Source organism: Lissotriton helveticus, chromosome 7 (assembly GCF_964261635.1).
Source record: "Lissotriton helveticus chromosome 7, aLisHel1.1, whole genome shotgun sequence".
NCBI lineage: Eukaryota > Metazoa > Chordata > Amphibia > Caudata > Salamandridae > Lissotriton > Lissotriton helveticus.
In genome coordinates this window covers 1,829,518,089-1,829,545,147 of record NC_136068.1, presented here as the reverse complement: position 1 = coordinate 1,829,545,147, position 27,059 = coordinate 1,829,518,089, and the positions used below count along the sequence as shown (strand labels likewise).

Below are 27,059 nucleotides of genomic sequence, written 5' to 3'. Positions count from 1 at the left end.
TATAATGTTCTTAGTCATGTTATATGTTTAACTGATTTCCTGAATGCCCATTCAACTATGCTGCTGCTATTTTCATTCAATGATCCCTTGACCCCCTCCCTCCCCATTACATCTCCTGAGGTATTTTTGTAAATTTTGCTATGGTGGAGTAATACAATTGGAAAGTTTGCCCTCATTTTTTGTGGAGAGAACACATTGAACTTGGACTCTTAAATGCATGATGACAATGTATATTGAGGGTATATGATGAGGACAATTGATATTGGTACATGGGTCGTTTTATAATGGAATATATGGTGTGATTGTGCTCTATAATGCAAGTTGTATCCTTAAAGATCACCTGAGATTCACATACATACGGACAGAACTATGTCACGTCAACCATCACTTTTTATTGCAATTACAAAAGAAACTTGCTTTTAAAAATAACAAAGAGTCTTAAGTATTAAATATCTACAAAGCAGACATTGTTCAAGTACAAGTAAAAAAGTATGCTTTTTATTTCATGAGAGTACATGTAAACCAAAATTCCTTTATACATTCACTACCAGTCTTTGGATTATCGGTTAGAGCCGAAACACTTCTTGTCAAACTGGATGGCCTTTTTCTCACAAATCCACTTGTTTTTGCTGTTGCAGTTTAACGGGAAGATCTGTTTGTCGCTGTAGGAACCACAATTAGATTCAGACTTGCCATTGTATTTCATAAGGATGCTGTTAGAGAAAAAATAGACTGATGAACTGGGGATCACAGCTTGGTCAGTGCAGAACAACTTGTGAAGTTGTTGTTGGTGTATTTTTAGTTTTCCTGCATCTGCATAGCTTTTCAAACCCTTCCATCCATTGGATATACAGGCACAACATCTAATATGTCCTTTTAGAAATTTCAGTCAAACTGTGAACTTGTAGCAAATGACTAATGGTTATAGAAAAGAGACACAATTTGAGAAACTACTAAAATGAATAGTGCACCTATGGCTTGTAGCACCTTGGAGAGTTAAATAAATAAGTATGAACGTTATAGGTGGGTTTATTTGAATCACTGTCAAGTAACAGTCACAATGACTTCCAACGGCATTTTTGACGGGAGTAACTTCACAAATGTCCAAACTGGAAAAGGAAGGAGCCGCACTGCTGTGAGGAACTAGGAGAGCCCTGCTAACCGCTGTGGGAGGAAGGCGAATTGGTTTTGAGCCCACGACTTGCCGCACCGCGAGGACAGAGTCCTTACCTGTGCTCCTGTTACAGTGGGGGCCTTTGGGTGCCATCGAAATGGATAGAGAGCGAGCGCTGAACGCCGGCAGGGACTTGAAGTACCAGGAGTCCCTGCCCGACCCAGCACACCTGGTCTGCGTTCGCCTGCCAGCCCCGCCCCGCCCGAAGGCATGAACATGTCATACAAAAGCGACTGAGACACCCGCTGCGCGGGACGAGCCGGGCGAAACCCGGGCCAAGGGCAGGCCCGTTTAAGCCCGTTCAAGACCGGATAAGGACCGGACGGGTCACCCCCTTAACAACTTTATAATCAGGGACCTTTTCTGTAAGTACTTCAGTTGCATTCTTATCTTACCTCTAATAATATGGCAGCCAAGGAGAGTAGGAGTAAGGCAGCCAATTCAAACCTTACTGGAACGATGGACAATTTTATCGTCAGGGTCAACTCTGTTCAATGACCAGGGGATTACGCTAATGGAGAGGCGGGTCTCACAGGACTAAGCACTTGCTAGGAGGTCATCATTGGGGTATATTGCCAATGCCCGGACACCAGAACATCATGGCTCTATTAGCGGTATTGGTGTACCCATGATACCCGAAACACCAAACTCTCAGTTGGCAGTTCGTGACCTGGACCACCTTTCCATAGGGGACCAGTCTACGGTCTCTGAATCGCTATTGATGACAACCCTTAAGTTACCGACTGTGGCTAGTCCTGTTAAGGAGCACAATACCAGGCAATTACGAGAGAGACGCCAAGGGGCTATTCCAAAGTATAAGCAAGGGAAGGCTAATGAAACTGGTGGTAAGAAAGTGAAGTTGCCCAAAAATATTCGAGTAACCACTGCCGCAGGGGACCAGGCCATTGCGACTACCCCTGTAATTGTAGACGCATCTAATGAAGGTCTAACACCCACGAGAATGGTACCCCAGGCTGAGGCTGGGGGCAAGAGCTTAAGGAGCCCAGGCAGAAGGGTATGGATGGAGGGCCCTTTTTGGTTAAAATGGGTGATCTTTTGAAACACTTTCTTCGCCCAGCTGAAGATAGATTGACCAAGATTGAACAGCAATTAAGCAAGATTGAACTTGCATCATTGGGAATTGCTGACTCATTAAAGATGGTAACTATACAAAGGGTCAATGTTCCTTCAAATGACTCCCTGGGAGGGAAGGTCGCTACTGATCGGGTAATCCCATTAGCTCCGACTACTGTCTTACAGGCTTCAACGGTCCCCCCAACTAAGGCACCAGTGGTTCCAGTAACTAAGAAACCAACCCAGTGCAAATCAGCTCAGTTGAAGGAGGGAGTTGGGGAACCCGTAGCCCAGGCTCCGGGGATGGGGGTAGTTAATATTGACTTGCCCCGGAAGTAAGCCCCTATCTGGTGGTTTTAGCAAGGGTGCCGGCCCTGAGTAAACCAGGCCAAGATTCATTCATGGCTTTAAGAAATAAAGTTGCCGATTGGCTAAACAAGTATAGACCATTGCCAACGCACATTTCGAGTAAAATACTCATGGTACGAAGGGTGTCCTGGGTGGAACATATGGCTAAGGACATTAGGGGGACTGCGTCCTTGTTAATTTTAAAGATCCCAGGACAGTTGAGCACATTTGTAACTGGAAATACTATAGTCCAAAGGCTTCCATCCTATCCCTCCCATTGTCCTATTTTTATCCCCCCGAATATTTTCCCACTGTAGATGAAGAGTGGACATTATTAAAGTGGAATGGGAGGGGCTTGACCAACGGGGGCAGGCTGGAGTCTTTACCAACACCAAGTCAAATCTCTATCCAAAACCGGTTTCGCGGTTTGGAGGCCGTCGACTGACTTCAGGTTCATGAAGGGGTATGCTCAAGCACTCTGGCCCTATTCAGCAATAGTACTGCCTGTCCACCTCATCCAACCCTGTGTCCAGGTCCCGAATCGCCAACTATAGTTCCAGCACCCTTAGAGGATAATTTAGAGAATGCCTGTGACCCTGATTCAACTCAAGGAGGTGGTTCTATTGTGAATCTTAAAGTTGTTTCATGGAACATAGCGGGCTTACGCAACTAGCTATCTCTCCCGGACTGGAACACTTTTATTGATGACTATGATTTGTGTGTATTCCAGGAAACATGGAGTCTCGAGCCACTGTTCAAGCCCGGTTACTCTTGTTTCCATATACCTACCATCTCCTCTGGACGCGGGCGCCCATCTGGTGGTCTCATGGTCTGGGTTAAGGCCGCGCTTAACTATAAAGTTGTCCATCACTCATTTCTAACACCAGACCTGATGAGACTAACGATTAAGGGCAAAATGGGCAATATAACCTTAGAACTTTTTAACATCTATGCACGGGGCACTCAAGGAGGGGAAAAATCTTCAACTATTTCCATCTTGTCTGAAGTACTTTTGTCCTGCCCCCCTGACTCTTTCACCCTGATTGCTGGCGACCTAAACTGTAAGTTTGAACCTTTGGCACATGATGATATTCTGGGAACCCATGTTGAAGATGTAAGATGGGGTATACCTTTACTGTTGATCTCGCCAGTCAAGAAATGGTCACCGGTGGTCATTCAACTGAATGCCCTAATGTTGGAACTTGGTTTAAGAGCTGTTAATGGGCGTACGCCCTCCGATGTCTTGGGAGCAAACACTTATAATAGGGTGTCATGTCCAAGCAGAATTGACTATATACTGCTTGATAAGAGGCTATGGAAATAGGTATGTGACATGATTGTTATATCGTCTATTGATAATGACCATAACCCTCTAATCCCTTTCCATGCTGGACTTGTGGCAAAACATAGTGCATCGCCCTATCACCAGCTCTAAGATGTTATCAAAGGCAATTATACCATCCAATTGCAAAAGGATTTCTCAAATGGCAAAAATTCATTCTGAATGAACAAAAAAAATTAGCTTCGGGGGAAATCTTAAGAGATCAGACCGCTAAGCTTTCGTTTGCTTGCATGAACGTGATTGGGCCCGCAGTGGTGGAGACAATCTATGTTGAAACACTTGAGCTGTTGGGTTCGCTCTTTTTAGAGGCTCCGTCTCATAAAAAGCGCTTCATGAGTAGCAAGCCCATAAGGTTCAATAAGGATTGTAGGAGGATAAAACTAGCATTGTTACTTGCTGTTAAAACCCACAATACTGTTGAGGTGCGTATGGCGAGGCAACAGTATAGACGAGCCATCGGAGAGGCGAAAAGGACATGGGAAGAATCGCATTTGACTAGCCAGAAGATAGCAAGCCAGTCAAAGAACGGCGAGCACTCCTGGGCCCTGGTAAGAAGATCTAATGGTTGTGATCCGGACCAAATCCCTAACCATATTACTTATGGGGAGTGGTTTGATCACTTCAGGAGACTCTATGCAGGAGACGAGATTTTGGAGAGATGTGGGTCGTTGAGTTGCCCCTTGGCATCCATCTCTATTCCCTTGGGCTCCTTTGACCCCATAGAGAAAATTGAGGTGATGGCGGCCATAAATAAAATCGTCACAGCCATGCCTCTGGGACAAGATGGTATACCGGGTGACCTATTTAGAGCAAACGCCGAGCATTGGGCCACCTATTTTGTATTCTTGATCAATGCTTTGCTTGAAGGGTCTCCAGTCCCTGACTCCTGGAAGGGAGCAGTAGTGGTCCCTATTCACAAAAAGGGGTCCAGGGGGGACCCTGCCAATTACCGCCCAATTTTCTTATCGATGCAGGTCAGAAGGTGGTTGGCAGGGTCCTCTTGGAGAGGATCCTTTCGTGGGCCGAAGAAAACAATATCATCTCGCAATTCCAGGCAGGGTTCAGGGCATGCACAAGCACAATAAACCAGGCTTTTAGGCTGGTACTTCTACACTGGAAGGTGGTAACCATCGGCAAAGGCGGTCTTTATCTTGCATTTATTTATTTGAAGACCGCCTTTGACCTGGTTCCCAGAGAACGCCTATGGTCGGTCTTGCAAGAGATGGGGTTTCCCCCACCCATTTTGAATCTCCTGGCTCACATGCATGATGGGAACTATGCCCGTATTCGATGGGGCACTCAGGAACAAATAACAGACAAAATCCCTGTCAACGGAGGCGTCCGCCAGGGATGCGTATTGGCGCCAACCCTGTTAACGTTGTTTGTGAATGGGTTTGTTTCCTTTTTATCAGAAATCAATGCCGATGCTCCCGTTCTGGCAGGTGTCAAAGTCCCTGCATTACTTTTTGCGGACAACACTCTGCTGGTATCGAAAACACCAGCGGGTTTACTGAAGTTATTGGATCGGTTCTGCCTCTTTTGTAAGGAGAGGGGCCTAGTTATCAATACATCGAAAACAAAGCTCCTCCATTTTAACCCTAGTAGGTCGTCCAAATCCACCCTCGTTCTCGATGGTGTGCCTCTAGAGCGTGTGAAAGTTTTTGATTACTTGGGGATTAGAGTTTAAGATAACCTGAAATGGCAGCCACACATTGAAAAAATGGCCCTAAACCACAAGCGGGTTGTGGGTGTGATAGGGAGGGAACATCATGCCTCAATCTTTAGGCCCATCACCCCAGCACTGGAGATTTACACCGCAAAGGCTGTGGGCTGTGCATTATATGGAGCTGAACTTTGGGGCTTTGGTAACGTAGATAGCCTTGTCCTGGCAGAAAATAAGTTCTTTAGAGAGCTTGCCTCGGTCCCCAGGGGGACCCCCACCAAGCCACTCCTGAGCGACTTGGGTCGTCGCTCAATCAAGGATTTAATTACTTTGCGTCCCCTCCTTTATTGGGCCCGACTGTGGCGCACCCCCGAGTTATCTGGTTATGCTGATGGCCTTAGAGAAGTCATGAGTCTCCAGGGATCATACAAGATTGGTTGGCTAGCTAATGTAAAAAGGCTCCTTTTGGCCACTGGTCTTAAAACTGCATGGGAGGCAGGGATTCCGCAGTCCAAAAGAGAAACCAAGAGACCATTTTGGGCATGGATCGATAACCAGGAGCTTAGAGCTCCTAATTTAGGTAGATTGACTGACGAGTTTCGCCAACATAAGCTTGTGTCTCGCTTGGAGCCCTACATGGATTTTATTCAGAAACCGAGAGATAGGGCTCTTTTTATACAGTTCAGGTTGGGCACCCTCCCTGTTCGTGAACACACGAGTAAATGGAGTCCTCCCTACCAAACGCCCGTTGATTGCCCACACTGTGCAGGTGTAGTTGAAAATATCCCACACCTTTTTTTTGCATGTCCGGCTTACATTAAACCCAGAATGAAATGGTTAAAACCTGTGTGCCGACAGCTAGAGATCAGGAATCATTCTACTGCCCTCAGAATCCTCCGAGCAGAAGCAAATACAACCCTAGCCTGCGGGGTGGCCAAATTTCTAAGTTGGGCCTGGCTTATAAGATCGAAAGTTTTATGATGAATAAATCCAATTATCAATTTTTATTTCTTCATCAAAGCTGCTTTGGTTTAATACATTTGTATCTTTTTATTATAACAATGATTATTAATGTAATTCTCTCTTTAACCATATTTGTTATGTACTCTGTTTTTAAATGTTGAATGCTTTTAAGATATTTCATATCGAATAAAGCTTTGTTGACTGACTGAAACTGGAAAAGGTAGGAAAGGGCAAGGCAAATAAAACAATAAAAGAAGGTTATATGATAATTAACGTGACTCAATAAAACACATTCTTCTCCTTAAATAACAAATGATAAAAAGTGACTCAATATAATATTTCCTTTTCCTCTCTCCTAAAAAAACCGATACCGAAGGCAACATCAAAGATCACACTAGGTGCCATAAGTAGAGCAAAAACAGATCAATGTTGCAACATCCTCAAATTGGTTTTCCTGATTCTGTTGGCATTTGTAACTCTAGCTGCCACAAACCCATCACTATCCAACTGTGCTGTAGAGTTACACTGGCCTATAGGTGAAAATCCAGAGGATTAGCAATTACTTTCCATAAGGAGTGATCAAAAAGGATTGCAAGTGGCAGCAGAAAATAGTTGTCTATAAACTTCTTCTGAGAACTGAACACAAAGACAGGATTCTTATCTGGGTCAGTGACGGATTTGTTCGGTTTTGATCTTGATGCAACAGGGATGGGAAACAAGATTGCTTGCCAAAGCAAACCTCCTCAAACCTCTTCAAATTCCACAATTCCACATCTTGTGCGATCACACTCCCTTTGTTCACCATGACCCTATGATGGATTGTGAAAATCTTAATTTGCCTTTACGTATATGGCCAGGTAACTTGAGGGAAACGGCCACTACAACGCGGCCATTTCCACAAATACATTAACCACGCATGCATTACAACGCATGCGTGGTTACCACGAAAGCCTTTACCATGCATACCTTTACTAAGAGGTATGTAGTAAAGGCATATGTGGTAAAGGTTCAAATAAAAAAAGGGGGTCTTGTGGGGGTCTCCCCCACCCAAAAAAAAACCTCACCTGAAGTCACGTCAGGATGTGCAGGCAATCGGCGCCGTTTAAGAGGAAACGGAAAGAAACTTCCGCTTCCTCTTAATGACGCGTGGTAAAGGCATGCATTGCAACAGAATGCGTTGTAAGAACATACAACCGTAACTTGATTGAAACCTTGTCACCCTTTTTAATATTGCTTGTTTAGACTTTGTGATGAATTTCATACAGTTCCTTTGAAATAGCCTGTTTGATGCACATTTTCTGCACTAAATGAGACCGTATGGTATCATGGCAAATGGACATATTTTTTTTGGGGGGGTGACTTAATGGCTCACATATAGCTCCATCGAACTTGGGTGCATTTAATCCCACTCTCGCTTAGGTGAACATAGATTCCACTCACCTCCCATTGGAGAAGGGTCAAGACTGATTTGCATATGGCTGGGTCCACTTAGAAGTGGCATGTTGTGCAAAATAGAGATGGACTGCTATTACTGGTGTCTGAGATTAATTCAATACTTTTTTTGTATATTTTAGTGTGTCACCATAAGTGGGATGGGTACGCCCAGTTGTCTAACTGTAAAGCTATGCCTTGCTGATGAGCCATAACTAGGGTGAAGCCGGTCCTATGTTGCTTGTGTTCAGATTCCTGGGATGACCTGGCCTGGAAGTTCCGGCAGGACTTTTCCCATTCGAGCAGGGTCAACACTGATTTGCATATGACTTGGTCTAAACTGAGGTGGCATAGTGTGTATAATAATGATGGTCTGGGATGTGGGCTGAGATTAAATAAAGCATTCCTTCCATCACTGTTTTTGTAACACAACCATCAAGGCAGGTTCCTGCATATCAGATTAACTCCGAAATGTAAGCCCCTCAGATCCTTTCACCAAACAGGTCCCTAACCATTCATGCTACAGCAAATACAGAACTTCAAAAACTATAACCCCCTCTGTGTATTGGACAAACTGACTTTAACAAGTTACCACCTAACGGTTAGAATCAGAAATGTAATACAAAAACACAATACAATCAATACTAAAACATTTTAAGATGGTATCTTTTTGCAATACCAGTCACTAATACCTGCAAGGATTGACTGGAAATCTAATTTATTTAATCCTGAATATTATTCAGCACAAGAGTCTTTTCACTCATCTGTACCAGCTGCAAAGCAAACACAAGACATAGAAGCAAAGGCCCCTGCACTCTATGAGCATATGAGCATAGTGCTAAACCTCCCACAATTTGGGAGTGATTGAAAACTTCAAATATTTCTCCTGGGAGCATATATTTCTATGCCAATGAGACTTAGAATGGGGAAAACTGAATTGAACCCAAGGCTCCTCCATGATAGTAGGGTGCCCACCATGGCTCCTAGGTGGCTCTCACCAAGAACTGGCTATCTGCGGCCATACCCCTGCCTTCTTGCAGAGAACCACCAGACGTATGCTCAATTTTAAAAGGCCTACAGCACAAACCAAAAATGGTGTGGCGGTAATTGATCAAAGATAATTTATAAACTTGAAGGAAACCTTAATTAGTCCCTCAATAGAGAGTTATTCTCCACACAATCGTTAATCTGATTAAGGGGGCACTCACACTGGTCTGAGATCCAGATGTATATCTCTATGTATATATTTGTTGAAGAGCATATCAGATATCTACATTTACATACAGAAAAATGATATGGAAATATGTAATACAAACAACATTAATACACAAAAGTATATACAGATAAATTTGACTTACATAAATGATCATATAATGTCTTGTCTAAAACAAAAACATGAATACACAAAGTTTCCTTATTGCCCTATTTTTTATGGGGCTGTAAAAAACAACTTTTTCCAAAAACTATGGGTCGCAACCCTTGTCATCAAGATATCCCTTGTGCCAACACCGATAGGGGTAATAATGGATCTCAACCCTTTTTTTCCTATATTGGATGGTGTTGCAAAAGTTCCTTTTTATAGGAGACAAAAAATTTCAAGGTTTCTTTTATCAAGCCAACGCGTTTCAGCCCGTTTCCCTGTGTCCCTGTGTTGTGGCCAGAATAGTTTTTGTGCAGGAAGGTATACCTTTCTGCACAAAAACAATAATTTCAGCCACATTCCCCCCCCCCCACCGCGGGGGGAATTACACCCATGGCTAACGGGTTAAAATAGCACATGCCTCTTTATTAAATTGCTAGGAATTGGCCTATTGATATTTGTCTCTGTCCTGTCCCCTTGACCTTCAGCAGTCTGACTACGACTACTTATTATGTCAGACATAGACAAGCTACTGTGGCTGGAAGCCACTTCAATTTGTAGAGCATGGATTGGTTGATCACTGGAATTAGTTTGCATAGTTTGCCAGTATTACAGTGATGATTTTACCTACCCCAGTCCTTAGTTAGATCCTTGCTACAGTGGGCCATTTCTTGGTGAAAACGTATGGTTCTTCTGCTAAGCACCCCCATAACAGTAGCACATTTCTCAAATTCTTACAATTTTTTGCATTTTAAAATACTATGTGGCAATGTATTTTATTCCGTTGTTGAACCCCATAACACATTATCAATGCCACTAATAATGGAAGACAATCTTTCATTCCTGTTTAAGGAAATTATGGTTATACCCTCATATTGCTTATTTTGCACATTTAACATTGTCTTTCCATGTGCAAAAATTCCTCATTTTATGGTGTTTCATCTGTCTCTAGTGTTTTTGAGTGGGTTGTGGTTTTAGTGGTATTTGCCTTCTAAGTCTTTGGATGTAGGAGTGTGTTATGCGTCTTGTAGGTGGACGTACGTGTGCAGAAGGTCTAGTTGTTTGTCTTGTGGGAGCCACTTTTGTTTCACAAACAGGACTTGTAACGCCCATTGGTGAAGCGAGAACACTGAAGTAGCTATTCTGATCCTGTATCTCATCATGATTTTCTTCCTCATGGGCCCATGATATGTTTGCCTCGATATCTGTATTGAAAGGATTTAAGAATAATTAGAAAGTATGTTGTATCTGCCAAATGGATATTAAAGATATATTTATATATGCAATGTATGTTTCAGCATTTAAAGGTACCATAATTAATGCTACATTAAAGATTTCATCAGGACATATTTTTTTTAAATATATATATATGTTGGATAGAATCATCATTTCATTTAGAGAAGTACTTAATAATTTTAAGCGTAAAAGATAGCATTAATTATAATGGACTGCCATTCCATAATGCATGTCGCCATGAAAAACAAAATCTATTTTGGATTTTTTGTGAGGTAACCTTTCTAATATTAAAAAAAATACTGAAATGTTATGCTACATGTTCAATAAAGGTGAACTGTATTTTAAAGTCAACATTATGCATTGTTTGTATTCAGTATCTGAGAGATTTTGAAGTGTCACTTGAAGTTAGTTCTGATATAGCCGCTGTCAAAGTACTCTCAATTACCTCATACTAAGGTGTGGATGAGTGGATGGGCCCCCAAATGCCATGATTGATAATGCCAGTCTTTTATCACTTGCAGCAGCCATCTATTGACCTAAAATCCATTGCAAATAGCTTTTGTATGTCTCCCACCATCAGCAATACTCTGCCGCTGTTCTAAAATGATGGCCTTGATCATCCTTGATTCTACCATAAAACAGTCCCTTCCTTGCTGAGTTAAGTCTGTACACCTTCCACCTTATCTCTCTTGAGCTTCATGGTCGAACTCTAAACCCCTGCTATTTGATAAGAATCCTCCTAGGGTACAGAAGACACAAGGAGCCAAGGCAGGTGACTGTTGTCTATATCCGTGCCATATATCAACTAAAAAAGAGATGCATGATGTACCACAGCCTATCAATCATTTGTCCGAATAAGCAATTTATTTTCTTTGCCCCCTGCCCCCAGGCTTATCTGACCCAAGATGTCCTTCAGCCAATTTGTATTCATGTGTTATTTCTACACAAGATTCAGAATGCATAAGCCTCACAACGCCCCCTCCCACTCTTAGTGACACCACAGTGTATAAACTAGAGATTCTCATAACACATGGGCAGTGGCTGCTGAAAGCAGTATGGCTAAATGGGATTCCAGGCGTACCTGTCTTCTCGCAGTGTGGAGCCATTGAGCCAAGTCCATTCAGAATTGCTTTCGTTGACTCTCAGGCCAATCCAAAAGTAGGCTTTACTCTTTTCTTTGTACTGTGCAAAAATCTAAAAAAAAAAGAAACATATGTAAAAATGAGTTATAGGGATTGTAAGTCCTGCATGATGTGCACTCCACGAGGGCCTGCAGAGCAGAAGATATATGTGAGACAGGGACAATAGTAGACCCAGCACATAATCTTGCAATTCAAAAGGCAATTCACTTTTATATTTTCTTGTGTGTCAATATCAACAATTACAGTACAGGTAAACAATACAAAAACAATACAGCCATCTTCCATCATGGTTCCTGAATGGAGTCACAATCTCTCATCTCTAGTGAAAGACCCCTATGAAGTTACACCAAAGGTCTTTTTATTCCTTTTAGGTAACTGTGCAAGGGTCTGAAACTGCACCAGACATGAAGGCGGGGTAGTGTGTAACCACAGGAAGTAGACTAGCAGAGGAAACCCATCCTCATAGAAGTGACTGACTGGAACGCAGCGACTGTAACATGTTATAGATTAATGTTATTAACCTAGCATAATTTAGCAGCAAAAAAGGGCACATGATCATAGGTACATTTTAATAGGTTTATAGGTTTATAGTAAGAGTCCCAATCATGCTAAATTAATCTGGTGGTAGTTAGGCAATATAATCAACGTTTGTGGTAGGCATAGTGCAACACGCAACATGAGTGTACCTGCCTTTTCACAGTGTTGGGCCATGTACATTTAGAATTGCTTTTGTTGAATGAAGTTTCATGAAAGCAATTTAGAATCAAGTAGAATTGTTACTTGTGTGGTAAAAAGATGAGAAAGAGTAGCTTAGGGAACATAATTTACAATAGTGTCATCACATGCCAGCTTGTTTCTACAATATCACTAAAAGATGACCTGTGTTCATGCACAATACTTAACCATTGCATTCTCATCGTCAATGAGTATTAGACGAGATTGGCGGGAGATGCAGTATTCCTCACTGTCGGTCCAAGAGTTTAATTCCTCACAGATTAAGTAACATCTTCCTCGAAAACTCAGCCAGTTGTAAGGACAGATCACACATGTGGATTCTAATGGGAGGAAACAGCAGCATTAATACATCTCAATGCCCTCCCGGACTGGTGTATAAGAGATTATTAAATATCTCGGCAGAAGGATTCCTCTAAATTGTCATATTTAGCTTGGTGGTATGCTGTATGTCACAATCATCACCTTGATACAGCACTTGTTCATCCTACCTCTCTTGCTGCTAACCGTTCTCACCTTTGGGGCCCATTCATACAATTTCTAGATGATACAATGAAGAAAACTTCTTTACCCGCTCCCTCACAACAAGAAATTATCAAGCCTCTTTGACCTCCTATTGTTTGTCTATAATTATGCTTGATTTTTCATTTTCTATGTTTTTTTAAAATTGTGTATTTTTTACATACATTGTTATTTCTGTGAACCTTTGTTTTCATATCATCTTATATATTATCCTTTTACCATTTTAATGGATATTATGTATTATTGTTATTCTTTATTGAACCTTTATGTATCTATGTATTAACAAATAACTGCATATACGAAGTATTGTTCTTATGATCATATTAATCTTTTCAATAAACCTTTTCTTCAACTTAAAATATCTCGGCGGCTCAGTCGATACAGAAAGGGAAGAGATTGCGAATACTGGGCAGGTTAAGGCACTCCAAATACACTAGGGGACATACTACACAGAGTTCTCTGGAGGAGCAACAGGCAAGTGTAACTGCTTTTTGCACCCTTGGAGCACTTTGGTATTACAGTAGCGGCTGCAGACGCATATGCAGCCCCTTCTGTAATGCAGATAGCTCTAGCGCACACATAACGGCGGTGCTATCATTAGAGGGTGTTCCCTCTTTTGAATGGTGGGCCTGGGCCCATGCAATTGAGGGAATCATTTTTAGTGCACCTCCTAAAGGCAGCCCACTGGAGGGGAGAAAAGGGGTCACATGGACGCCCTCAGGCATTACCTTGCAGGTGGGTGCAGTCACTCACTACACCCGCCTGCAAGGGGATCTCTCTCCCCTCTTGAAAAGCAGGTGGGTGCTGCCTGTACAGTGAAACACGGAGCAGCTTTGAAGCTGCTGCTCCATATTTCTTGTGAAAGCATTTTGTCCACGGCAGCATGAGTTTGCAGCTGCCCTGATAGCAGCACTTTCATGGGAATACGATCAACTCTCCATGTTTGTTCACGGCTCACCTATTTAAAGTTGTGCAATGGCGGAAAGAGGTTAAATTCATCCCCGGGAGGGAATTTGTTGTTCTTAAGTTCCATCTCACACAATCTCACTCTAAATCTTAGCCTGTTCATTTTAACTTCTTCATTCAGCCACACTAATTCCTTACTCTAAAAACAATAAGCAACAAGATAGGCCACAGTAATAATCACGGAAAGAACACAAGTGTAGCAACTGATACATGCCATCACAATATTCCTAAAAGAGAATCAAACCCACTAACACCACAAATAATGAGATAAATCACCTCATGGTCAGAAGGACTACACAAGTTACAAAATGCCATAAAGTACTCCAAAACTGTGTAATGGCTAGGGTAGCCAAGAGGAAGTCTCTTAAGACCTGGAATCATAGATTTTACTGCCAACCTAATGTCTTCTGCAAAACTCTACCTCTTCTAATAGTGAGTGAGAAGGTGCTACATAAAACACAAGAATAAAATATCACAAAACAAAAGCAGTGTGTGTTGGTACACTTCACATGTACCCTTAGAATACAAAGTGTGTTGTTATTGCTTCATATTAAAAAAAAAATGAGTCCCTATGTCTTTTAGCAATAACTTTCAACCATCAATGAGGTGCTGCTCAGAGCATTTTTGGAATTGGAATAGTAATCGCACCACTCAAATGTAAGGTCACATTTTTCTTTTTTTATAGCATTTATTGTTGGGTTTATAAGAAAACAGATAACATCACCTCTTTATCAGCAGCATGGATGCAGTTCACATCAAAAGGATTCTGCACAGAGTATATGCATAAGAATAGAGGCAGCTCCTCTGCTAAGGCAGAAGAGCGTGGCCCCACAGGAAAAATAAAATAATAATGACACCATGTTAATATAATTTTTTTAAGTACTAACTCTGCTTTGGTGTGTCGGCAGTGCGGGGCTGGAGTGATCACAGAGCAGTGGGAGGAGTGGTGGGCACTTTCTGAAGTACGCATGACAGTTTGGCCAGCTGTCTTTGGCCGACCAACCAGTCATGCGCACTTAGCACGTTCTCATCCAGCTGTATTGTACAGCCTTGGAAGAGAACATGCACAGGCTCCCAGTCCCTGTCTGAGCGCTGAACCAGGGTGACGCTGCTGATACGCTGGTGATAGCATTGTCATGATTGGCTAGGGGAGCCTGGGAGCCTGTGTGATTCCTGTTTCCTGCGTCAGACAGAGGAGAGGCAGTGGCTAGCAGGTTAGTGGAATGTTCTTTTTTTTAACCCCCAATCCCTCCCGCCCTACCAATCCTGCCCCATAGCAGCCACTATTGCATAGCGGACTGTCTCGGAAGCAGACAAAATACCACATTTTGCATTAAGTCTATATATTATGATTATAACTTGCCATATCATACTTATCCTCAAGCCATTGCCTATTTTACGGGGTCTGTATGGTCTTCCACAGTCTAAGTATTCCCAATTTTGGCACTGCTAGATAAATTGAAATGCAATGGTTCATAAGAAATCAGGGTGGGCAACTGAGAAAAGTCATGTAGAAGCGACCCCTGCCTCTGTAACATTAGGAGACTTCCCAATTCTTCCTCAAGAATGGATCTAACTTGTTACCAATAGTCTGCATCTCTGTTACAGTACCATATAATAAATACTATGTCCCCTGTTCCATTTAACACATCCAGCAGCCCAATATCAGACACTATTTTGCCCTGTAGAGTTTCACTGGGGTCCAAAGCAATCTATGAAGTATCTTAAAATGACTATACTGCAATCTCGCCTCCCTCATACCTTGGATAAGGTCAGTCATCTGTTCATCCCAGTCATCATCAGCAAACTCGACCACCAGGTGGGTTTCCTAACCCCTCATGACCCTTCTTGCTGTCTCTGAGTAAAAAACTTGTTTTATAAGAGTATGTATATATTCCCGTGATGGTTCCTCCAAAATGTTGCTCCCTCTACTGGGCAAAGTACTTGAAAGCATGATTAATCAGCAACTGAACAGCTATCTTGAATCAAATTGCATTTTGGACGCCTCGCAGTCCGGTTTCCGCAAGGGTTTCAGTACAGAAACGGTACGGAAACGGCGCTTTTAGCTTTAACTGACTCCCTGCGGATGACGGTGGATGCTGGAGGATCGGCAATGTTGATTCTTCTTGACCTCTCCGCAGCCTTTGATACCATCTCACATGCTAGGCTGGCAGAGAGGTTAAGAGCCATTGGTATCCAGGGGCTGGCCCTTAAATGGCTACAGAATTTCCTGACGGATAGGTCCTAAATGGTCATCATGGGCCTTTATCAGGCAGGGAAAACCTTACTGGACAAGGGTGTACCCCATGGCTCCTGCCTTAGCCTTTAATATCTATATGGCACCTTTGGCTAGGGTAGTGGAAGCTCTGGGGTTCGAAACGATTTCATATGCTGATGACACCCAGCTGCTGTTTAACATCGGCCCAAACCAGGAGGCGGATAGACTCCGGTTTTCCACAGGTATTCTGGGAATCTCAAACTGGATGACTAACAACTCTCTCCATTTGAATCCTGGGAAGACGGAAGTCATGCTGCTGGGTAGGGCCACGGCAGTCTGGTCCAAGGACTGGTGGCCTACACAATTGGGTGCCCCTCCCACACCTAAAGAGTGTGTTAACAACCTTGGTATTAAGATCAACCACTCGCTTTCTTTGCAGGACCATGTAGCTGTCGTCTTCGGATCCTGCTATTATAGGTTAAGACTGCTGAGAAAGATCTTCCCTTATATTCCGTTAGAACACCGCAGAACCCTTACGCAAGCTATGGTCATCAGCCGTTTGGATTACGGAAATGCCCTTTTGGCAGAAGCTGGGTCCACATCCCTCAACAAACTGCAGATAATCCAAAATACAGCGGCCAGGCTGGTGTTGAACATGCCGGCAAGATCATCTTCGCTGCCTTTGCTGAGAGAGCTGCACTGGCTGTCGATTAAACAAAGATCCTTCTTTAAAGTCTGCTGCCTGACCTTTAATGCCCTTCAGGGTCAGGGCCCAAAATATCTGCAAAATAAGCTGATGAAACATATCCCGAGCCGTTCGCTGAGATCAAGCTCGCAGTTGCTATTACAGGTCCCCCGTATTAGACTTCAAAGGTCAGGAGGAATGGCCTTTTCCTACCTGGCCCCCAAATACTGGAATAGCCTTCCTATATCCCTGCAAGAAATTCCATCCTATCAAATTTTTAGGAAACACCTAAAGGCCTTCCTGTTCTAAAGGCCCTCTCCTACCTATTCTTCTTTTTCCTTGGTTATGTTCTGAGTAAGCGCCGAGATGCCTCGTGGTGATTCGAGCGCTCTACAAGAAGGTATAACATAACATAACATAAGATGTTATGTTATGTTATGTTATCTCATACGACTCCCTCGTAAGTGCTGCTCACAAACCACTTCTCAAATAGGCATATCTCCAGACCTGAGTAGCTGGGAGTCCAAATTCAATTTTAGGATCCCTAAAGGATTTAGCCCACCACCGCCCCCGAAACATGTCAGCCATGCTCTAAATGTTACAACTCTTCCAGATTAATTAACTAATTTCTGAGTCCCTCACCTGACATATTGCACCATAAGGGTGCATTTGCACGGAGCATAACCAAGCCCTTCACCAGTACATGCTCCTTTTTCCAAGTGACGTTCGAGGATTGCATGACAGATTCCTTCCCCTGAATCCCTCCTCCACTCCTGGTTAGTATATTGCGAAATACCTCTCCGACATCAACAACTGCCCCTCAAGGGATTCCACAACAATGTTTCCCTAAACATCTTTAACATTTAGATCATCAGTCTGGTTGATGAGTAAGCCAATTACATTCAATTTTCGGCAAGTGGAGGCCACTGGCATTCGAAGTGGCATGTAATTTTGAGATATGCAAGCGCAATAGAATTTAGGGTACCGGCAAAGGCAGCATCCCAAAAATGAAATTAAATCTGGGTGCAAAATTAATTTTCACCACTTTCGCTCTACCCCATAGGGACAGGTTCAGCTGATCCCATCTTTTCAAATTGGCCTCAGTCTTGACCATGAGGGGGGTGAGGTTGTCCTGAACTATATTTTCTAGGACTTTCTAGACAAACACTTCAAGGCATTTGAGGTGTCAGTGTTTCCATTTAAAGGGCAGGTCTTCCTGCATCGCTGGGGTAGAGACCCATGTAAGAGGGAGGGCCTCACTTGTGGCTCAGTTAAAACAGTATCCTTAGAACATTGAGAAATGGTTTATCAGGGCCACCATCCAATTGCTGGGGCTGAGTCAACATTAGGAGAATATTTTCCTCATAAAGAAATGTCTGATGTTGGCCCACCGCCGTCCATATCCCAATAGTCTCCCGGCCCCATCTGATAGCTATTGCCAACAGTTCAAGCACCAAAAGAAACAATAGTGGGGACAGTGAGAACCCTGGCCTGGTGCCCTGTTCCACCGAGGTGGCGTAAAACCCATTGATTGTTATCACTGTCTCAGAGGATCTATTCATGCATCTCACCTAGCCCAAGAATTTCTCCCCAAGCCCCATCTGCTCCATGGTGTGAAGAAAGTACCCCCACTCCACTCTGTCAAACACCTTTCAGCGTAAAGGGAGATGACTACTTTCTCATCCTTGCCATCCCGCACTTACCAGATACCATGCAATAGGAGCAGTAAATGATTAGACAAAGCCCTCCCAGGCATGAACATCACATGATTATGGTGTACCAGGGTAATGATACCTTTTTTAAGGTGTCCCAACTGCATTAAGCAGGGAAATAGTTAGCTCATTCCAGGGGTCCCTGCTCTGTTTGGGAATGAGAACTATTTTGAACCACGAGAATCCGCTGGTAGGATCCCTGTAGCTATCGTCTCCTAGAACACCCAACACAAGAGCGGGACAACCAGAGACTTAGTAATCTTATTATATAATGCCAAGAAACCTTGCTCTCCCAGGGCCTTCCCTGTTGTCACATCATTTATGGCATGCTCTACTTCCTCCTCCATTATGGTGGCATCTAACTACACTGCTTGGTCTGCTGAAAATGGGGAAGGTGCAGAGTGTTAATGAATCTGCATTCCTCTAAGGGATCCATGGGGATTCCCACTTGTACATTCGGGAATAAAAACTTGAAATTCCTGAGGATATCACTGGGGTGAGTGAGGAGACCCGCTGTAGGATTACGAAAGTCCGGGTTCAGTTGTATGATGGTACAAAGCATGCCTCTACTATGCAGTCTCTACCACGACTGTGTCTTTAGCAAGCATGCCTTTACCATGCATTGCTTTACCACACAATTTCGTGGTAAAGAAATGATGGGTAAAGGGCATGCTGGCTAAAGACCATACCCCTACCCCCACCAATGTAAACTGGCCCTTTTCCCTCTGCCCCCTAAAATTTAAACCCACACCACAAAAACTACCCCGAGCCCAGCCCATCCAGCCCTGCGACCTGATCTATCCCCTATATCCCTAAACTACCCTGACTCTGCCCTGTAAACAGTCCCTTCTCTCCTGCTCTGAGCCCTAAAAATTAAGCCCACGTCCCAAAAATACCCCAACCCCAGCCATCCTGCACTGAGCACTAAAAAGGATCCCCTATATCCCCAAACTACCCCGAACTTGCTACATGCCCTGTAAACTGTCCATTTTCTGCCTGTTCTGAGCCCTAAGACTTAACCTCATGCCCCCAAAACTACCCCAAACCCAGCACTTAGCCCTAAAAAACTGTTCCCTACCAATGTGAAGTACCCTGACCCAGCCCCCATCCGCCCTGAGTCCTAAAACTGTCCCCTGCCCTGAGCACTAAAAACTATCTCCTTCATCCCTAAAGTACCCCTTTCCTGCCCCCTACGATGTAAACTGTCCCTTCTGCCTCTGCCCTAAGCCCTAAAAAAATTATCCCACACCCCAAAAACTACCCCAACCCCAGCCCCCTGGACCTGAGCCTTAAAAACAAAACCCTACATCCCTAAACTACCCCAACCGTGCTCCCTGCCCTGTAAACAGTCCCTTTTCCCCCACCCTTAGCCCTAAAAACTGTCCCCCACGCTAAAAACTAACCCGACCCCCTCCTGAGTCCTACAACCTACCTCCACTCCAAAAAACTACCCCTCTACCCCCAAGACCAAGGCCCAGCCCCACTTACCTCACCGTGTCCTTAGCCCTAAAAACTGTTACCCACCCTAAAAACTACTCCAACCCCTCCTGAGTCCTAAAACCTACCCCCACCCCAAAAAACAAACCCGCCAACCTCCAAGACCAAACCCCAGCACCACTTACCTCACTGTCTCCTCTCCCTATTCCCGATAGTCCTTCCTCTTCCTGTCTCCCCCTTCCTCTTCCTCCGCTCAGAAACTAGACAGCGCATTGCCTTAACCGCCCATATGCATATAATGGGTTTAAGTCACCCTTTTCAATGCTTACAAATTAAGAATCACAAATATTGAGTGTCATTCTCATACTTCAATACACTGCTTCTGGTAGGCCAGCAATGGTATGGACAAGTGTAAGGTTGTACCCCAACCCCGTCTTCGTCACTACTTCTTTTTCTGGCAGTTTAATATAATACCCACTATTACCTGTATTCTATCCTCATTCACGTTCTTCTAAGCAGATAAAAACCCCTAAGCTCATGGAAAAGCCTTTATGTTGTATTTTCTTAATTTTGGGGCAAATTAAATACTTGCCCAAGAAAACCTACAGTGTAGTTTCTGTAACATTTATATTCTCTAAATCTAATTATTTTTTATCATTTTCACATGTATCCTTACATATGAACCACTACCCCTCATAATTCATTTTAGAAAGGGGATGGTACTCGGGTATTTCTTGTCTATTTATTCTCCCTTTTCTATTGGTTTGGGTTGTCGGAAGGTGATGATTTGCAGCCTTAATTCATCTTCAAAGAAGTACTTGAGCTTTGAAGTTAGAGTTTCCTGTGCTCCAGTTTGTAGCAGCCATACAATCATTTCCCATTTTCTCACCATTTAGATCTTCACATAAATGGTACTTCAACTCCTTCATTGTCAATGATGTCCTCTCAAAGATGAAGCCAGAGTTGAGACATATCTCGAGTTTGCGGTTAGCAGGTATCGCTGTGGTTGAGGGAGGAATTTGAGGTGAACTCCTAAGGGCTGACATAATAAACAGAAGTTAGTGACCATTTGTGCAGAGAAAACGCATCCATGGAGTCAAAAATTACTATAATACGCTCTTGTGGCTGATGATTTTTAGAGGGCACATGATCACTGTATATGTTGTATCCCTTCTTTCTAGAACACAAACTTTGTTTGCCACCTGTCTGTTTTTTTGTATATATGGTCTGTAATTTTATATACCAGCAAATATCTATTGAGCACACTATTTTATAAATAAATTTTGTGATATCTTTCTAAATTTGATGAATGATGTCTTTTTGATTTTCATATTTCTTTAAACAAATTCTTGCACTCCCTCCCTACAATTTTTTCTTTTTCCCTTCACGTTTCTTTTTCTTTTTCCTTTCTCTTCTTTTTTATTCTTTAGTATTTAGAAGACGAAGGGCATTGGCTCTTTCTAAATTTGTGAATTGTTTTGTGCTTCCTGGACTATTGTTAGGAATAATCATTTACTACCCCTAGTTCAGGTTGGTGGGTTGCCTCTGTTGATATCACATGTAGTTAAGAACACTTAGCCAATCAGGACACGAAATGTACATTGCACGGGGTGATCACGCACTCACCACACCGGACATCTGGACATGCACACACTGGCCCCCACCAGCTTCCCCAAAGGTCGAGAGCCATCTGTGCCCCCTTATCAGATGGTTCTATTAGTTATTTAAGACTATGATGCTTTTCAATGAATGTCAAAGTGCTTTATTGTACTCAAAAAATGTATATAAGTGCGGCCAAAACTTCTGTATTCTTTAGACTTAATAGGTTAAGAGGTATGTTCATGTACTCGGTAGGACTTCTTCCTTTCTGAATTTCTCACCTTTTGCTAGATCCTATATTGTTGCTGCTCTGTGCACTTTACCCCTGCTAATCAGGTGGGGTACTGCAGATAAACTAAAGAGGTCCCCATGGACAGGGTTGGTGTCTGAGACATACATTGATAGAGGAGTACAGATAGGTCAAGAGGGACATAGAACAGACAAATGACATTGCAGAGGTGGAAAATTGTCCTTGCTCTGTAGCCTGAGCATGGGAACCAATCACGTGACTGATTAGTTTACCTTAGCACTTGTCTTGGGAATAGGGTGTAGCTATTTAGGAAATATGCCTGTTTGCATGGTCACCCCGGATATTTTCCCTTTTGCTTCACTATATTTTTGCTGGCTTTAGAACTCTGTGCACTTTATCCTTGTTAACAAGTAGTAACATGTATGCACCCCTGCTTGATAACATAGTTTAGTGGCATAATTCTATTTGGCATATTTCTATTTGGCATATTTAACTTATAAATCAACCCTTTGTATTTGGCATAATTCTATTTGGCATATTTAACTCATAAATCAACCCTTTGTATATGGTTGAAAGTGTACCCAGGCACTACATATTAACTTCCACTAGTGGACTGCATCACCTATTATGCCACTACAGATGCTGTGCAAACATTGCTTCAGGCCTTCTATTGTAGCCTAAATGTGGTACAATTCAACCTGTCAAAATAAATACCCTTTTTAACAGGCAAAACCTTTATTTTAAATTGTAATAATTCATCACTATGTAGGGATTATAGCCAATAAGGCAGTGTGCATAATATGAACAAAAATGTAATCATAGTGTTAATATGTCCTTTTGCATGGGAGGTGAAGTGTCTACATAATGCATGAAGGACAGACTGAAGATGTCACACATGACTTGGGACTACTTGGTAAATATGCCAATGGTATAACTAACACACACACAAACAAAATTAGCCAATGCTCGTTCCACTGTATTTTACGGATTTGGTACGTTTTACTCACATTTGTTTTAAGTGTACTTTGCGTTTATTTTTCAGACTGGTTGTTAGACCTGTCAGCCTTAGGGTGGTCTCCCCTACATTTTTGCCCTTTTGGCCTACCATTTTTACCTTACCTTTTGTTGGACTTAGGACTCAGGGCACCTCACCGCTGATAAACAGTGCTGAGGTGCAGGTGCTCTTCCCTAAAACCTTGTGAGGCTGGCATATCTGCCACAAGCCACTGCTACCGCAGTAAGGGTTAATCCTCCATAGGCTAACATTGGGAACCTCCCCTTATGGAATAACTTCTGACAGGGACCTAATAAGTCTATCATGTTAGACTCGGGGCGGGGAACCCTTTCCAATGATATATAGGGTTTGGGCATTACTACGTTAGGGATCCCACTTTTATAAAGGGGACCTTTTCCTGCCTACACTTAGATTAGGCTGCAGACTCCCCCTCCCCTCTGCACACTGAAAGCCTGCCTGGGTTGGGAGGTGGGAGTGGTGATTCACACCTTCTTCCCTGGGATGAGCTGTGATGGGCTGCCCACTGTAGCCTTAATGGCCTTTCTCTCGTCACTGTGACAGCTAGGTCAGGGAAGGCAGGGAACATACCAGAACTCCCTGGACTCTTCCAGAAGCCCCTGCCCCCCAGACCCTTCCAGAGACTTCTACCACTTTCTAGCCCTTAGCCTGAAAGATACATAAGGGAGGGTCCTGGCCTCACTTCTTGTTACACCCTGGACTAAGAAGAAACTCTGCTGGAGTACAGACTGCTGCGCTAGGAGGATTGCCACTCTGCTGGAGCTGACTGTTCCTAGGAACTGCTGCCCTGTGGTGCTTGAGCTGCCCTACTGCCTGCTGATCTGGCCCTGCCAAGAGGAGACTGAAGAAACATCCCAGGAGTGTCTCCACAACATCCAGAAGGACTCCCTCTGCGCTTCTGAACAACCTCTGCACCCTGCAGCACTGGGTGTGGGAGACAACTTCTTATATCCCTAAATCATTGCAGCTGTTGCAAGACTCTGACTGTGTTGCATAGCGCTGTGGGGGACTTGAAGCGCTATGCCCCTGTGATTATCATTGCAGCGCTGGGTTTGTGGGGATACTTGATTTATCCCCAAATCACCACGGCTGCCCAGGATCTGCCTGCACGTGTAGCGCTACGAAAAGACAGAAACGCGGAAGCCCTGATAACCCCGGTGCCATCAGGAACCAGTAAGGAATGGTAAAGCGCTGGGGGAGTGATCGAGCTGTGATTCCGTCATCATCGCCGCCCCTGGACTCCTGAGCAAGCTGTAGAGTGGGAGCGCTGTGGCAGGGAAAAAGTGTGCTCTGGCATTCACTGCCGCCGCCCGGGACCTAAATGTGCCATGAAGCGCTGAGGCAGTGAAGGGTTAAATGCCCGGGTTCACCGCCGCCACCCGAGAGGCGATAGAAGCCCAGCAAGGATTCCCCGCCTGACGTCAGGGACCCGCCGTGCTGTGATTGGGTGTCAGCACGGGGTTGCCCCAGCAACAGGAGTGTCCCCCTGAGAGCAGCGCTGGGACGGAAGGAGCGCAAGGCGTCACCACGCAAACCAGCCCGGGCCCGCTGATGCCTGGAGTGACGCGGGGGCCGAGCCGAAGGGTTGCCTAGCCTTCGGGATTCCCTGGGTGAAGCGCTGCAGCCAGAAAGGAGACGTGCTGGGAGCGGGCAGGGCCGCCTCGCTCCTCATCCGGATGCCAGCAGGGGATCTCCGCACTCCTTCACAGGTACGCCCTCATACCACCCTGGGTGCAGTTGTCGACCGGGGTGCAGGAAGTCTCCACGTGGGGCAGCTGGTTTAAGAGGGCTTGTGGGATATTTGAAACCCTAGCGAGCCCCGCTCCCAGTAACATTCACCTACCGGGGCTCGCGGCCTTCTGCCTCCTCCAGGGCGGGCCGGTCAGACAGACAGTTATTCCTGTGGGGAGCATTTAACAAGTACCGCAGAGGGCACCAACTGTTCACACTGTCTCCCCGGTTCCTGTTACTTGGGGACTGTCATTAAAAGACTGCGGGCTGGAGGCAGGGAGAGCCCCTGCACACGTTTTTCTGGATTATAGACCTGAGACTGAACTCATAAACCATCCGAACATTGCTCCAACAGACTCGTTGCACCTGCAAGACTGGCTTCCATAGACATTAGCAACAAATAACAAGCTTTAAGAACTTATGATATAGTTGTGGATTTTTCCTTTATTATTGATCTTGCCTGGCAACTGGATTCATTTATACCATTGATTTGGGCTGGAAGCTAGATTTGGCTAATTGTTGATCTTGCGTGCAGCTGCACTTACCTGATGATTGATCTTTCATAATTCTTAGATAAAGATATTTATATTTTTATATACAAAACTGGTGTGGTGTTCCCTTTTGTGAGTTTTTACTGTGTCATCGCCGTTGTATGTTGCACAAATACTTTACACATTGCCTCTGAAGTTACGCCTTTGCTGCTCTGCGCCAAGCTACCAGGTCGGAAGCGGTTGTCTCTACTTGGACTAGGGTGCATACCCCTGCCAACTAGAGACCCCGGTTCTAACATTGGTGATCGAGCGGTGGGATAGGATTTGTGCTTGTGTAACACCACGCAGTGACTCAGTGTACACCACAACCCTACACCTGACTCCACTGAAACCTTATTTTTTTTGTCTACCCTCTCCAATTGGCATTTTTTATTTTTCTCAAAATTCTCCCTGACTGGCTGCTCTTTTTAAAAGTCCTTTTGCCTAAGTCCCATTTGATTTTCTCTACAAACGTCTGAGGCCCTACCTAGCAAGATGGAATTCGAGCTGGCCAACCTGGAAATTTACACAGTGGCGCAACTCAAAGAATTCTGAGAGGAGAAAGGGGTGCCATTCAAGCGAAGCGCCAAGAAGGCAGAGCTTCAAAAAGCCTTGAGAGCATGGGTAACAGCCCACCCAGAAGGAGATGGGGACGGGCAAGGACCAGAGCACGACGCCACAGGAAACCTTGACCTACTGCACTTGGCGGGAAATGGTAATTTGTTACCAGGTACAAGGGTACCTTCCAGGGCAGGCAGTAGTGTGTCAGTGAAGAGCCTGTCCTTAGAGGACCTGGAGGACAGGAGGGAGGAGAGACAGCTCAGGTTGGAGCTTGCCGAGCTGGAGAAAGAGCGGGAAAGAGAAAGGTGGGCCATGGAGCAGGATCGCGAGAACAAGCGACTGGCTATGCAGGAAAAAGAACTTGCCCATGAGCTCAGCCTGAAGGAACTGGAAATCCGGGCCCTAGAAGTAGGGGCCAACAGCAACAAGAATGGTGGCAGCGTACCTATGGAAGCTTCACGTGAGTCCAGGGTCTTTATGCCTAAAGATGTGATGGCCAGTTTTAAGGTGGGGGATAATATTGATAAGTGGTTAGCCGCCTATGAGGTGTCTTTAAGAGCCCATGGGGTCCCAGAGAGTTATTGGGGGGGTGGTTTGTATAAGTACCTACCTCCAGATGTTAGGGACACCCTCCTTTACCAAGAGAAGGAAGACCAGACTAACTATTCTGTCATGAAAGCCGCATTGCTTAAGAGGTTCGGTCTTACCCCTGAGAGGTATAGGCAGAGGTTTAGGAATAGCCACAAACTTCCCACACAGAACTGGGTAGACTTCCTGGACTACGCTAGTAAAGCTTTAGATGGTTGGGTGCGGGGCAGCAATGTGCATGACTATGAAGGGTTGTATGACTTGTTTTTAAGAGAGCACCTTCTAGAGAAATGTTTTCCAGAGCTGCGCCAACACCTGGTTGACCGCAAGTTGACCAATCCTAGGAAGCTTGTGAAGGAGGTGGACACCTGGGTCAGTACCAGGGTGTCCAACAAGGGTTCTGGGGGGACTCCCAAAGGGGTGGTCAGGGTTCCCACCAGAGGAAAGAGGGGGGAGACAAAAAGAAAGAGTTCTCCAAAGGCCCCCAAAATAATTCACAAGGGAAAGGGTCTGGGTCCCAGCCCCAATCTGGCCACCAGAAGCCCACTTATCCTGACAAAGGTCAGCAGCCCAGAATGGTCCGGTGCTACGAGTGTGGTGAACTTGGACACTACAAGGGGGATCCCAAGTGTCGCAAGAGAGCACCACAGCCCACTGGAGGTAAAAACCCCGGGGTGGCTAGTGTAGCGCTTGGGGAGGAGCTGTCCCTAGATGATGGCAGTGAGGGGGCAGGGCTTGTCCTAGTGTCTCTGGCAGACAGTG

The 27,059-nt window shown here is 44.4% G+C and overlaps 1 protein-coding gene across 1 annotated transcript in view; it reads right to left on the bottom strand.

The window, feature by feature from the left end:
- Window positions 1–499: 499 nt before the first annotated feature.
- Window positions 500–27,059, bottom strand: part of LOC144769729 (killer cell lectin-like receptor subfamily B member 1C) — a 36,472-nt gene continuing 9,912 nt past the window's right edge. The window contains exons 2-5 of the mRNA XM_078653910.1: window positions 20,895–21,037; window positions 12,637–12,788; window positions 11,673–11,785; window positions 500–713 (exon numbers count right to left, since the gene is read on the bottom strand). Of these exons, the coding sequence (XP_078510036.1) occupies window positions 560–713; window positions 11,673–11,785; window positions 12,637–12,788; window positions 20,895–21,037 (562 nt within the window). The 3' untranslated portion in view covers window positions 500–559. The remainder of the gene's footprint in view (window positions 714–11,672; window positions 11,786–12,636; window positions 12,789–20,894; window positions 21,038–27,059) is intronic.